We start from the raw sequence: 15233 nt of genomic DNA, 5'->3' as shown, positions 1-15233 counted from the left end.
GATCCTGATCCAACTGATTGGCCAAGTTCCCGGACATAGCCGACACTCTTCTAACAATTGTAGTTGCCCCCAGCTGGACATCAGAGAGAGTGGAGATTACATCGTTTCCATATTTCTCGTCTTTAAGCACAGTTTTTGCAATTATCATCATTGCTTCTTTGAAAACCTCCCCGTCTAAAAATGCCTTCTTTTTCTTAATCATGAAATGTGTAGCTCTAAATGAGGCTTCGGTTGCTTTTTGAGAGTTTTTCACCGGTCTCGTGAAAAAAGACTGCTGTTTGCTCAAACCTGCCTTTAATTCGCGGGCCTTTTCCGCTCGCAGTGTGCTGCCCTTTGGGTAGTTAGCATGGTAGCTTGTGTGACACGTTCGGAAATGTCTCTCCATGTTGTGCCGCTTTGCCGTTGCCACAGTTGCCCCGCAAATGAGACACACGCATGAATCTTTCACAGTGGTAAAAAAGAACTCTTCCTCCCATTCACTGTGAAAATTATATGTTTTCTTCCTTTTTTCCGCCATGTTTTCCTCATCTCCTCACCTTTGCCTTTGCTGGTCTTCACGGCAACTGTTTCCGTGGAGACCAGCTAGCACTAAATATTAGATCATGATCTAATATTTAATAATAAACATTTTTTTAATATATCATCTCTAACAAATTAACACCAATGCAATTGTGATTAAAAAAAAATAGCAAGAAAAAATAAAAATAGATGCAGCTTACTGGTAAGTTGTTATGGTGAGCTATTTTTAGAACAGGCCCGCGGGCGACTCATGTGGTCCTTGCGGGCGACCTGGTGCCCGCGGGCACCGTGTTGGTGACCCCTGCTCTAGACTGAATATGATTAGCACAGATATGAAGATGTAATTAATGATTATATAATTTATACTCACTATATATTAATTGCCCTTCATTTGTGGTAACATATTCAAAACAATCACGTATTTATTAAAGAAGTCGTTTGTTGTTGTCCACTCAGTAAAATTTCACGGTGTTGCTGATCATGGCATTAAGTTTTTATTTAAACGGTTTGCTAGCATTGCTACCATTCTCTGAGCTTTTTACTACATTTCGCAGACTTACAGACAGCTTGCTATGTCACAGATTCTGATTAACTTTATTTTTTATAACTTTTATCTAGAACTTCATTAATATGACATTACTCCTCCACATATGCTAATTTCTCATGAGCAACATTTAAACCCTTTTTAGGCAATAACTTACTCATGTACCTGAAATACCAGAAAAGTCCACAGTTATGTTACAGAACACAATACATCATTTTTCAGTTCAATGGAATTAATTTTATTTATATATTTATACATTTTGTCTACTCTCTCCAGTAGTTTGTGTTTTGTCCTTAGCTCTCTATGCTTTAATTTTTTCCCTCTTCTCTTTCCCCTCTGAGCCTGGCTCTGCCAAAGGTCTCTTCTTTTTAAAAGGGAATCCTTCCCCATTGGCACAATGTTCCTGCAATAGGAAACTGTTTGAGTGTTGGAGTCACAATATAATAATATATCTATCCTGAAGCAACTATTATTGATAACTACCATTGCAAAAAAACCCAAAAAACGTTATTTTTTATTTGTGCACGGCACGCATACTGAGTTTTTCACAATAAATTACTGGATTTATCTGTGCTAAACAGCTAAATGCAGACCAACAATGGAATGGATTTTTGATTTTAAAAAATGCAGCCTACCCTACCCCCTGGTTCCCCTGTGACATGCAAACACCCCAAACAAAAATAAAGAATGCCAAAGAGCAGAGAAAATGGACAAACAGACCCAGTACAGAAACTAAACTTAAAAACTAAAACTGAAGGAATAGAGCCATTCCTTTAAAACAAATGGTAAGTAGACTAGCCCATTTCTACTCAATTTGAGCACTAAAAACACATGTTTTTATCCGTACCTAAGCACTTTTAACTACACGTCCATTCTTTCGCTCTCTCTCTCTAGTGGACACATTGGGGGTAACTTGGGGTTCAGTATTTTACCCAAGGACACTTTGACACATGGACAGGGGAAGACAAGGTTTGGTTTATTCTGAGGTTATAGTAATGTAAATGATCCATACCTGGTTTGCATGTCTTTCTGTCTGGTTTAAGCTGCACGCCAGTGGGGCAGGCACAGCTATAGAAAGGCTCAACTGGAGAGAGTAAGCAGAGGTGACTGCAGCCTCCATTATCGATACTACATGGTGTCTGGACTGCAACAAAAATACACGTTGGGGTGAGAATAAGCAGAGAGATCATTAAATAATTACCAGAAAGTAGATCAAAGTTGGCCAGAATTATCCAGCTACAAACCTAATCTACAAACACAAATGTAAAACAGTGAAACACGTACTGTCTGGTTGGCGGTAGGGCTCCAGAACCTGTATGTCCATGGGAGAGTAAATCCCACTGAGGATCTCTCTGGTTTTGTCTCCACTGTGTTTGCTACAGGCGTGGATGGAACGAGTCTGCCAGTCGGTCCAGTATAATGTCTCCTCAGACAACGTTAGGGCAAAAGGATGGGTCAGGGTGCCTTCCACCACCGTTTCCCTGCAGGATGAAATGAAAGCTTATTAATTTATGTTTACTCATGTCATTAAAAATGCATTTTGAAATGCTGATACAGGGAATTAATGAATAAATATAAACAACGTGATTTATCGGGTTTTTTTGTTTGCTCTATAATGTACTTAAAAATCAACATTTGTGTTAGCATTCATGTTTGCAAATTTATCTGCACTTCCATTAACACTTTAACCGATCTTACCAGTGACTCACAGGATTATATTTCTCAAATCATATAAATGCTCAGCCAAACCATTTTCAACACCACAGACAAGAAAAGGATTCTTAGAACTGCAAACTCTTGTGTACAAATGAAATTTTGGTTCAATGGAGGCAACGTAGGAATGAAACTGTCCTCTTTAGAACATAAATATCTAAACCACATTCAGGTACAACCTCACTCACTCTCTCCATCGTTAATATAAAAAAACTACATAAAACTAAGATTGGAGAAGTGTTTGAGGAATCACTGATAAGGAATAAATGTTTCATTTCTGAAACACAATCATGTAAAGAAAAATATAAAGAAAACACAAAGAACTGGCTGTAACCAGTCATCATTCTTAGTTACATGCCTGAGTGTGTTTGTGTGTGTGTGCATTAGGAAACAGGAAAAATGTAACTAACTCCAGATTTCAAAGCTTTGTCCAGCTTTTGTATGTAATTGAGGGCGAGAGCAGATATTGATTTGCAGACAAACATTATCCACTGATAATTACTACAAGTTCTACAGTTACTACAAGTAAAAGGCCTGTGTGACTTGGCTTGTTCTAGACAGAAACATCATCAATCCAAAGCAGTGCTGGTAAATCCTGTGACACACAAAAATCCAGGATCTATGTTCAGGGATGGCCAGGATTTTATCAAACCAGGAAATTAAGATGAGCACTTTTTCTGTTTCTCTTAAAGAAAGTATGTCTGTTTGTCTAGTTCCTTCTCCTTGTTTTTTCCAGTCCTCATTTTCCCAGTCTCTGGTACATCTGGTCGAATTCCATTAACTATGTTTAAAAGGTCAGTAACTGGAAATCTTTTACAGATGGACTGAATGTTGGTGGGCTAACTAACTATCAGTAATATAATATAGAGTTAAAGAGCATATGTGGAGAAAAAAGGCCAATAGAAGGAAAAAGAAACAAAAGAAAATCCTGAGCTGTGAGCAAAATGCAGTGTGTGTGTGTGTGTGTGTGTGTGTGTGTGTGTGTGTGTGTGTGTGTGTGTGTGTGTGTGTGTGTGTGTGTGTGTGTGTGTGTGTGTGTTTTGACTGGGGAATGCACACCACAGCTCTGTTTGTCTTGGACTATTCCATCTATTTTTTTATTCGGTCTGTGCAGCTATTTTTCACTTCCCACCTCCATTTTTCTGTTCCCAGTGAAAACTCAAAGCGTTATTTGCTGATCGTTGATGTTTTTATTCTTGATCCTGATTAAGAATTTTGAAAATCATGTTTTATTTCTGCCTTAATTAAAGAGATACTGTCATAATAGGTGACTGTTGACAACTGAAAGAACTATATGAAGTAAGACATCAGTAAATCTCATCTCTCTTGTACGGTGACAAATATTGTTCTCACATAAAATGTCAATAGTGCTTCAAATCAGTGCTACACTGAGCTAGGGTTTTCTATTTCCAATTCAATACTGATACCTTGGTACAAAGAATCAATAAATACCAGTGATAAGACAGACAGGGAATGTATATGTTTAAGACATCCTCAAACATTGATCTTCTAATTTTGGCAAGATACACTGAAAAAAAAAAATTGGTGATGTTCATCTAATTTATTTGAATTAGCTTTCATGTCTGCTCTAAGTGAGAGTCATCATGCTGCAGCACACTGCTGTCATTAAAAGTTGCAGTACTTTCTTTGTTTCCTGCACCTCTTTATGCATTTTATGTAGATAAGACAGCTGGAAAGAAACATTAAAAATTCAGTTTATGACAATATATTACATACCATTAGCGTACTTATAGTATTTCAAACGTCCTTCTATCTTCTACCATGTACATTGTAATTTAACCCCTAATGCGTGTAGTGCATCTGTCCTGTCTGCCTCTCCTCGCCCAACAAGTTGCAGAACGAGGCCCAGGGAGGAGCAGCCGTCTGCTGCGACCTGTGAAAAGGGAGTTTTTCCTTCCTACTGCCAACAAAGTGCTATTTTCTCTGAATTCCTGCAGGGTTAGGGCATGGGGTTGAGAGATATTGGCTTGATATAACTGGGCTCCTCTCACAGCACAAGCTTGGTTTGAAACCAGTCTCCTGCAGAGGGGCTAGCTTCTATTCCACTCTAAAGTTGTACTCAGTAAGAGGCAACAAAAGGGGATTTGGTTATACTGGCTTATTGTCTTTGCAGTGTAGTTTTTACCAGTGGACCAGAACAACAGTCAGGGTATGCGGTAATGTTTTTGGTTTTGGATTACAGTATATGGATCCCCATATACTGAACTGAATGAAAAGGAAGGAGGAAAAGCATACATCATTACACTCTTGGTTTGAATTCATTCTAAGACAGTCTTTTACACGCACGCACACACACACGCAGATGTACATAAAGCTGCATACCGTGCTGATCCATCCAGATTGGCTCTATGAATGAAGCTGAGTTTGGCATCAGCCCAGTACAACTTCTGTTCCACCAGGTCTATGGTGAGACCGTTGGGCCAGTAAATGTCCTCATTCACTATTACTCTCCTGATACAAGACAGAGATGCTTAGAATTGAGATTTAAAAAAAAAACATTTTAATGTGACTTTTTTGTAACACATCTAAACAAAAAGTCCACACTACAAAAGTAAAACTACAACTAGTATACTACTGTAAACACAGAAGATCTGAGTGCAGTCTTATGTAGTTACCGTACCTGTTGCTGCCATCCATGCCAGCACGCTCGATCCTGGGTTCCTCCCCCCAGTCTGTCCAGTACATGTAGCTGAGGGGAAGAGCAAAGAAATATATCACTCATACACATAACATTAAAACCAAAATGGTTTTGTTCTTTTTTGGGGGTTTTTAAATTTATTTATTTAGTTAATTAGTTAATTAGTTTGTTTTTTGTTTTTACGTTTATACAACTTCTCAACATGTGATGTTTTATCTGTGTAATACGAGTTAATGAGTACTGTGCTAGAGGTTATTAGCATCTATTCCCCAGTCTCCTGTAGTACACAGGTCATCCAGAAGGCTGTGGAAAAGTGTTTTTGTTGGTGGATGATATCAAATATAACTTTTTGGTTTAAATGATAAACTTTCTGTTGGTAACAGGAAAATCCTGAGCTCCATCAGGACCTTATCCCATCTTTGAAATATGTTTTTAGTGTCAGGGTTTGGAGTTATTTTGCTTAATCTAAACCACCACTGATGGAACAAAGTTTTACATTTTAAGTTACATAAAGAAAAATTTCAGGAAAGGTGCAAGTTTTGTATAGTTTCCCTTTCACAGATACTAATACTAATACTGGATAGTAATACTGGATAATTAAAGTTAAGTAACTAAAGTTAAATTTGTACTTTTCATCTGTTTTAGTAATTGTTCTTATTATACTGACTTGATATCTATATGCTACTCACAGTGGTGGTATGGTGGCGCAGCGGCTGGTACTGCTGCTTGACAGCAACAAGGTCCTGGGTTTGAATCTGCAGTTTGCATGTTCTGCCTGAGACAATGTGGGGTTCCCTCCAAAGGAATACATCTTAGGTCATGTGGTTATTCTAAAATGGCCTTGGGTGCGAGGTAGATAAAGTGTAATAATAACTAAAAGGCACGTATGAATCGATGGTTAAATGTGGTTTGCAGTCTGAAGAAGTCTGAGTGGTCAGTATGACTAGGAAAGCATTATAAAAGCCAGTCCATTTGTGCAAAAACTATTCTTAAACTCCTGCAACTGTAGCTAAAGAATTGAAATGAGAAATCTGGGAATAATGTGTATATATACAATATTGTCTTTGCATCTCAATGTTGTCTTTTATGTTTTTTTAAATATGATTCCATATATATACTACAGATTCAATGACCCCACCTGTAGTAACATTTCACTGGCACTGTAATGTGAATGCAGATGCTTCTTAAGAATTTAATCGACCTGCTTGAGTTTCATCTTTTCTCACACCACCAATGATTATTTTCTTTATAATGAAAAACATTGGCCTGAAACTCCAACACAGAAACACCGCATGGTTCTTGTGCTCTATAAAAATGTTATCTGTGCACACTGACGATCTAACTTTTTCTGTCATTGACATGTTTTTTAGCCTGTGGTGAAAAACTTTTCTTACTGTGAAATGTGTATTTAAGGGAAAAACACATTTAAACATAAAAAGGTCAAATGCCTTTAATGCAATAACAAGAAATGTGATTTCCAGCTCCACTGTTCTAGTCAGGCTGAATTTACCTGCAACATAATATGTGTCGTCTGATGTTCTCAGGTGCAAACAAAACTGACCACGGCAGCTTTTCATTTTTTTAGTCATAATAAAAAATAAAAAAAAAATAAAAAACAAGCCTCTGAAAAGGGAACTTTGTATAAAAATGGCTGTAGTTCATAAAAAATGTTCTTAACCCCTTGAATTAAAGGCAAAAGCAAAAAACAAACAAACAAAACAGCAGTGTCACTATCCATACACTTAAGGACCTAATTGTATGTACAAGGCGCCGTTTAGCAGGGTTTTTTTTTAACCTTTATTTATACAGGTATTTCCATTGAAACTCAATGTCTAATGTACAAGGGTTTTGGTTCTTAACCCTATTAAAACAGTGAAAGTAAAGTGCAAACCATAAAGCTCCTAAATGGGACACAACCTGTCTGGGTTGGAAACCCTGTGACTTCTTACATTACAGCCAAAGAACAAAGGCGAAGAACACCTTCTGTGTACATTTGGGACCCCACTGGCTTCTGACAATTTTACTCTTTACTCTTTGGATAAGAAAGCTTTGCCTACCTGTCTTTTTTTTTTTTTTTTTTTAATCTGGGTATGTGCAGCATTTCCAGCAACATTTTCAGTTGCCCTTAGCTCAATTGTTCAGTAACCCAGTGTGTTAAAGAATGATCCTCATCTTCTCGGAATATTTGTGGTAGCATATAGATATAAAATTATAAAAACTGTGTCACTGTCACTGTATCAGTGTTTTTAGGGTTTGTTTTTTTAGATGAATTGCTATTTCTTAGTGCCCTAAACATGTTTATCTCTGTGTTCAGCTTGCCCTGTCACTCATTCAGCCAGCCAGACTCATTTTCCATCATCACTGATTGTAAGGTCAATATAATCATAAAAAATAGTACAGCTTTTTTTTTCCTGTAACAACAACAGTAGTTACATTTTGAAGTGTTTCTACTGGCATTTATAATAATTAGTGAGCTTTCCAGTTTCATTGAGGACAACATGAGCTATAAGAGATCAAATCAGCAGAATCAGTAGAGCCAAGAAACTAGAAACTAGGTTATAAAATGTAAAAAAAAAAAGATTTTTGATATCCATATCAGTTTTACACCCAATTATTAATTTGATGTAGAATCTGGTCTGTGGTTTGATTGTGAGGATATTTTACATAGCCTACACCCCACCCAATATCTGATCCATTCAATAACAAAAAATGAATGGTGTCAGACACATCTTTGCACATTTCTGTGTGTATTTTGTTACCGCTGGCCAGGGTTGAGAGCGATAGCCCTGGGCTGGTCCAAGTCCATCCAGAACAACACCTTTCTTGAGGTTCCATCTAGGTTGGCCACTTCAATGCGATTGGTCTCTGAGTCCGTCCAGTAGAGCTTTTTACCCAACCAGTCACAGGCCAGCCCATCAGGACTGTCTAACCCTGATACTACCACAGTCTGGCCTGTTCCCAGTGCCTCTTTAAGGGCTGTAGGTAAAAAAAACCCCAACAAACTCAGTTGAAACTGTTACATGAAAAAGGGTGTATATTTCAATAAATCATTAACACATGCAGCAATAGTTATTTTAGCTTTTTACGAGAAAGTCCTCACCAAGTAGAAAAATTAAAAGTAAACAGTGTCTAGTCTTACAGTTAGAAGACTGATTCCAGTGAGTCTGTTTGATGGCTTCTTCACTGACATCCGTCCAAAATATCAGGCGTTCAGAATACAAGAAGTCCACAGCTGCTGCATCTTCCAGGTCACTCACGATGATGGCGGACTCCCCTCGGACACCATCTGCATCTACCAATCGCACGTCACGTCGATTGGCAAAAAGAAGGAGCGGTGACCCTGGAATGGAAAAGATCCTTTATGTAACATTTCATACATCACTCAGATTTCTCACAATGTTATTTCATACAGAGACGCAAAGATGCTTATATTCGAACAGTTATTAAATTTCACTGGTTTGCTAAAAAAACAAAACAGCTATTGGATCTGCCTCTAGCAATCTGACTAAAGCTTTCAATTGATATCACGGCAATTCTCTCAAAAAATGAATAAACTTTTTCAAACAAAATGCTGCTTTATTTCTTCTGAATATTCTCATTTTTGTCTTTTTACCAAGTACAGACTGGAAATATGTGGGAAACATATCCAAAAGACTGACAAACACTCATTTCAGGGAGTTACTGCACTGGGGGAAAAATGCATTTTGGAGTCTCCATACTCTAACCTTTTGTGTCTCCTATAAGATCAGCAGAGGGGGAAATTAATGCATTATGCAATTATTACGGTACCACTCTCCACCTTCTCTAATGCAGAGACGCACACCTGGGGGTTATTTTGCAGTTCCAGCACGTGTTACACCAGCGGAAGCCTTTTCTCTGTACCTACAGTTCTACTGACTCTCTAATCAGTCTGCTTTTATATGTGTAAACTGGCTGACTGTTCTCTCCTCCTCTCTGCACGGCACACACACAGTGGTGTCTTTCACATGCCCAGTGAACTACAATCCTTTTCTGAGCTCAGAATTAAATATACATAAAAAACAAACCTATTCTCAGATAAATACTGACACTAAGCACAGTGCTGATTCTAGACCCACACACAGTCAAGTTCACAATAGAACATAAAACAAACCAGGGCAATATAAGAAAAATGTTTGTACAAGAAAGCATTCCCACTCTGTCCCAACCATGCGGTAAGTATGCAAATGTCAGGGTCCAGATTCCATAAACCCATGTCTTTGTTAGCGCGGTTCAGTAACTCAAGAGATGTTGTCCTCCCACTGTTGAAGCCAGTAGTGATCACAGCAGCTGCCACAGAGCCTCTGGGGAATCCTGTGGTTTTGGCCAGGCAGGGTGGCAGAGCTACTACGCTGTGGTTTGGCACAACCGTGCCTCCTATAATCCCACAGAACGAAGCCAGTCTGCCTCTGTTAGTACGAACGCTGCCCAGAAACAATACCCAAGCCCTAAAAGACACATGGTACTGCTTTTATTAAACATAGTGTCTCCATAAGGCAATGGTTTAAACGTTCACTTAGCAAGCTAAAGCTCTCAGTTCCAGGACGAGCAGGGATTGCACCAGGAAGGGTATCTGATGTAAAAATCTGCCAAGTCAAACATATTGCTCTACCTGTTGTGGCGCCCCAAAGTGAGCGCTGAACGTAGTCTCTACTGCTGTTATTGAAATCAAATTACATAGGTAAAAGCAAGCACGGTGGTGCGGTGGATAGCACTGTTGCCTCACAGCAAGAAGGTCTGCGTTAGATTCGAGTTCGGGTTCGAGTTCAGGGCCTTTCTGTGTGGAGTTTGCATGTTTCTCCCCATGTTTGCAGGGGTTCTTCCTCCCACAGCCCAAAGACATGCAGTTAGTAAGGTTAGGTTAACTGATGATTCTAAATTCCCCATAAGTGTGAATGTGAGTGTAAATGGTTGTCTGTCTCTGTGACAGGCTGGCGACCTGTCCTATCATTCATGCTGAAACACACTGCTGATTAATCAAACCAATAATTCTTTAAAATATTCAGTTCAAACACAACGTTGTTATGTTACTAGAGAGGAAATAGGTAGCTTTACTGTAACAGTAATGAAACAGATACATTAAACAAAATGACAGGAAATTACAGCAATTCACATCAAGTGAGTGGGCATCACGTGTCCATGCTCATCCACACTCAGGCTACACCCTTGACATAAACAGTGTGCTTCCAGTACTGAAAACAAGTCTGAAGCGGTGCTGTTTGCTACATGTCAGAAATGACAACTGTGGATAATGTCCAGAAGCGATTCTCCTAACAGAGGTAGGATTTCATGTATGAAAACACCTAAGCAGAGCGAGGCCCCCCAGATGGACGAGGACAGGGATAACTCTGGGAATCAGAGAGCTGATACATTTAAGTGACTTTCAACACACTGGCAGTTTTTTAGTTGGAATAAAACCTGGAAATGAATGAAATGAATGTTAAGCAACACAAAGTTTAACACAGGTTACTCCTACAGTTTCATTGAACTGTGTTTTCTCTATCACTTATTTATTTTGCACAAAGAAAACCAAAACAATAACTTAAAGACCAACTTCCAGTTTGGTAACCTCAGTGAAAGAAATGTGCTGGAAAATTATCTATACATGCTGAAATAACAACTGAAGTAATTTTTATAACAGTGTTTATTCTTTCCTCAAAACACACAGGGCTGAGCCGTAAGAATGAGAGTGCCATTCTTATAATCCTATGAGTGAGTGCTGTTTTTTCCTACTGTTGCTTTTTTGCTAAAGGAGATGTTTTTTTTACATTTATGGGGGACTCTCAGAGAGCTTATTATACTCTGAGGAGTTTCATTTTTGTTATTGATGAATAAGAATATAAACTTTGTTAGTATTAATGTAAACGGGCTGAATGGACCAGTTAAAAGAAAGAAAGTTTTAAACCAGCTAAGAAAAATGTAAATTAATGTTGCCTTTATGCAAGAAACCCATCTTACTACAATAGAACAAAGTAGGTTGGCCATGTTATGTCATCTTCATTTCATTCTACAGCCAGAGGACTGGCTATACTGATGAATAAAAATATTCCAGTGACAATAAAAGAAACTTTAATTGACCCTTCTGGTTGATTAGTTAATTGTGAAATTTATTCAGAACAATGGACACCCCCCCCCCCCCCCCCCCCTAAATTAATACAACCCAGTTATGATCATAGTTCCTTTTTCAAGATATTCTTCTGATAATAGCAGAAGGTCAGAAAAACATACTGGTACGGAATGATATAACTTTTTTTCTACTTCATATTTTGGACAAATCAACTACAACTGTATCCAGTTTAAAACTATTCCAAATAACTGTGGCTTTCTGCTCTTGTTTGCGTAATTCCCATATTAGAATAGATCGTTTTTTTGTTTGTGTCAACACAACTATTCCACAGAACACTGGATAATCCACAGCTGCCCAGGATCCTGTCTGACCACTCAGCTCGTGATTCCAGGAAAAACAGCTGTTTTATACAGACAGCCTTAAAATCCCACAATTCTCCAAAAACCTGTTTCTTTGTAATTAATTAGAAATCAGATTAAAATAATCTGTGAAATGAATCGCATTTCCGCTCCCAACAGCTTTATACTATGAGACACATTAAAAGCATATTTGAAAGGTCAAATAATATCATTAACAAAAAGTATTAAAAATATATAATGCAAATGCAAACAATAGAAGAATTGAACAAAGCAATGTCTAAACCTGTAAAGGAATTTCAACATACTGGCTGCTGACACAACAAAATGCACATCATATCGCCTATTTCTTTATGAACACAGACTATAAATTCACTTCTAAGGCACTGGCTAACAGGCTTGGTAAGTATTTGCCACGCCTGATATACCAGGATCAAAATGTAGTTATTTATAATCGCTCACTATCTAACAATTTATGTAACCTTTTTAACAGTGTCCATCTTTCAAAATCCCAGTACAGCCCAGTACAGCAGTAACTCATGATGCCAAAAAGCCTCTGACAGACTGGAGTGGCCATATTTGTTCAGGCCCGGGCGAAGGCTTCCACTAATGCACAGATTTCAGCTGAACAGGTCAAGTCGACAGGGTTGTCCTCTGTCTCCGGCACTATTTGTTTTAGCTGTTGAGCCTTTGATAAGGTCAATCAGATGGGATCCTGATATAAAAGGCTTTGAAATAGATCACAGAAACAAAAACACTTACCCTGGTAAGTTCCTCGTTAGGCTACAGACATTGGTTAATGCCTCCACTGGTATTTCAGAATGCAAATTAACTTGATTGGAAGGGTTAATTGTGTCAAAATTTAAATTTTACCAAGACTGTAAAATTCTTTTTAGTCAAGTTTTTTTCTTTTTTTTCAAAAGAATCAATAATTATGTCAGACAGTTTCTATGAAAGGGTAAATCATTAAGAGTCTCCCTTGAAAAGTTAACTTGGGATCATAAATATGGGGAGGCTTCAACTACCCAACTTTAAAAAAGTTTAATTGCTCAGTTGAAATTTATCTCATCTTTCTTTTAGGCTGATAGATCCGTGTGTGGACTCAGATGGATCAGGATTCTTTGAAAGAGAAAGTTGGCAGTGAATTTGTTTATAAATGAATATCTAGGTTAATAGTGTCATGGTCCCTTAATTAAAGCTGCCTCCCTTAGTTAATTCTTTTAAGTTTTGAGTCCTGCATTTGGGTCCTCATCCTGACTGCCACAGGACCGTACTTGACAAATACCTAGAAAATCTGATAACATCATCATAACATCTGTTGCACTTAATTCAAATCTGGTATGACATTCACAAAATGCTTAGACTGGAAATTCTGGATGCATGAAACCAGCAAGTAAACTTGTTCAACTGGAGACAGAACAAAAATGTATTCCCAAAGCATATTCTCTATTATAGAGTCCAAAGCTCTGTTTGCATGAACCTAAACAGGTTCATGCAATGTCAGATTTAAACAAAGATTTAAGCATAAGAACTGATGACCATCTGTGATCAGATTTATGCTGGAATAGCTGAATTGTCACATTACAACTTCCTTCACCAACTGTAGATCCAGATCCAAACCTGAAATCTCAGAAATGTGTTTTAGATGTGATGTAGAAGGTGGTTCCTTCCACCACTGAATCTGGCTTTGTACAAGGGTACACTCTTTCCTGCACTCTTTATAGTACCACCAATATTATGGGGATTAATATTCCATTAGATCCTGAATTGTGTTTACTGGAAACAAAGGTCAGTGGATCTATGAATAAATATCAAGTAAAACTTATGTTTTATGTCATTTCTCCATTTGGCATTCACATGGACAAGTCTTGGTTTGGCAGTCGCCAGGAGAATGATACTTGTCTTCTTGTCTGACTGCATAGTATCAATTGTAAAGCTTGGTGTTAATGGTATGAGGTTGGTTTTCAGGATTTGGGCTCAGCCCCTTAGTTCCAGTAAAAGGAAATCCTAATGCTTCAGCATACCGAGACATTTTGGACAATTTCATGCGCCCAACTTTGTGGGAACAGTTTGGGGATGGCCCATTCCTGTTCCAACATGACTGTGCACCAGTACACAAAACAAGGTCCACAAAGACATGGATAAGTGAGTTTAATTTGGAAGAACTTGAGTGGCATTCACAATCTTGATTCTCAAAAGTCAGAAGAAATAGTAAAAAGTAAAAACTGGATTTTCTAAGGAGAGTTCTTGCTAGCTGAAAGTACTTGCGAAACAAGATAAAAAACAACAACAAAAAACCAACTGACAGCAAAAGAAAAAAACAGCAATATTGATAGTGAGTTGTGAGATTTGTCTGTCTGTCACTGTTAACTATGTTAGTCTCTTTTTTTTATAAACAAATCGGGGGTTTCTCCGATGCGTCATCTAGCAGGCTATTTGAGGAGCAGCTGGACAGCTCTCAGGTGTTGGATTATTGTCTCAGTCTTAAGTGGTAACACGTCAACTGTCTATTATGTAGAACTTTGATTAGCAGGACATTCACGGATCGTGACGCTCACTGCCCAGCTATTCTCAGCCTGTGATCTCTGCCTACCTTTCCGTACTACCTCAGTTCCTCTCTTCCAGACCTCAGCCTCCCTGCTCACCTGCACTGCCACTGGTCCAAGCCGTCCCCGTTTCAGTCTCCATCCTTACATACCTCGCCCAAGACTGCAGTAAACATGTGGCAAACAGTTCGAGTTTCTCGTTCTCATTCCAGTGTTCTGTTTATCATTTCATCCTCACTGTAAATAAACCTGCCTTCACTGCAGCTGTGTCTGTCTGAGTGATCTGCCACCAGGGTCCACTAGTGTAAAATGGTAAATGGCCTGTATTTATATAGCGCTTTACTAGTCCCTAAGGACCCCAAAGCGCGTTACATATCCAGTCATCCACCCATCAGTGATGGCAAGCCACATTGTAGCCACAGCCACCCTGGGGCGCACTGACAGAGGCGAGGCTGCCGGACACTGGCGCCACCGGGCCCTCTGACCACCACCAGTAGGCAACAGGTGAAGTGTCTTGCCCAAGGACTCAACGACCATGACTGTCCAAGCCGGGGCTCGAACCGGCAACCTTCCGATTACAAGGCGAACGCCCAACTCTTGAGCCACGATCGCCCCACGTGTAATTCCTGACATCCTGGTACATTTCTGGAATGAACTCCTGATTCAGCTGTTTATTTTCCTCAATGTGCTTCATAAATGGGAGGTGAACCTAACCCGCAGAATCACTGAGCGAGAGGGATACTAATGCCAAGTTTTGGCCCAGATGTGCCAGAGGTCAGTTCGAGTTGCTTCCTTTCAGGCGTTTTTACAT

General features: G+C 38.9%; 1 protein-coding gene across 1 annotated transcript in view; it reads right to left on the bottom strand.

Moving 5' to 3' along the window:
• Nucleotides 1-15233, bottom strand: part of lrp5 (low density lipoprotein receptor-related protein 5) — a 52797-nt gene that overhangs the window by 29254 nt on the left and 8310 nt on the right. Inside the window, exons 2-7 of the mRNA XM_085359516.1 lie at nt 8575-8775; nt 8195-8411; nt 5418-5486; nt 5120-5248; nt 2348-2544; nt 2076-2207 (exon numbers count right to left, since the gene is read on the bottom strand). Coding sequence (XP_085215642.1) covers nt 2076-2207; nt 2348-2544; nt 5120-5248; nt 5418-5486; nt 8195-8411; nt 8575-8775 — 945 coding nt within the window. The remainder of the gene's footprint in view (nt 1-2075; nt 2208-2347; nt 2545-5119; nt 5249-5417; nt 5487-8194; nt 8412-8574; nt 8776-15233) is intronic.

This window comes from Diplotaxodon limnothrissa, linkage group LG7 (genome assembly GCF_057381915.1).
Source record: "Diplotaxodon limnothrissa isolate DT_005_m linkage group LG7, D_limnothrissa_male_GT1.1, whole genome shotgun sequence".
Lineage (NCBI taxonomy): Eukaryota > Metazoa > Chordata > Actinopteri > Cichliformes > Cichlidae > Diplotaxodon > Diplotaxodon limnothrissa.
Note: the sequence above shows the minus strand (reverse complement) of the source record. Positions and strands in the feature narration are given on the sequence as shown.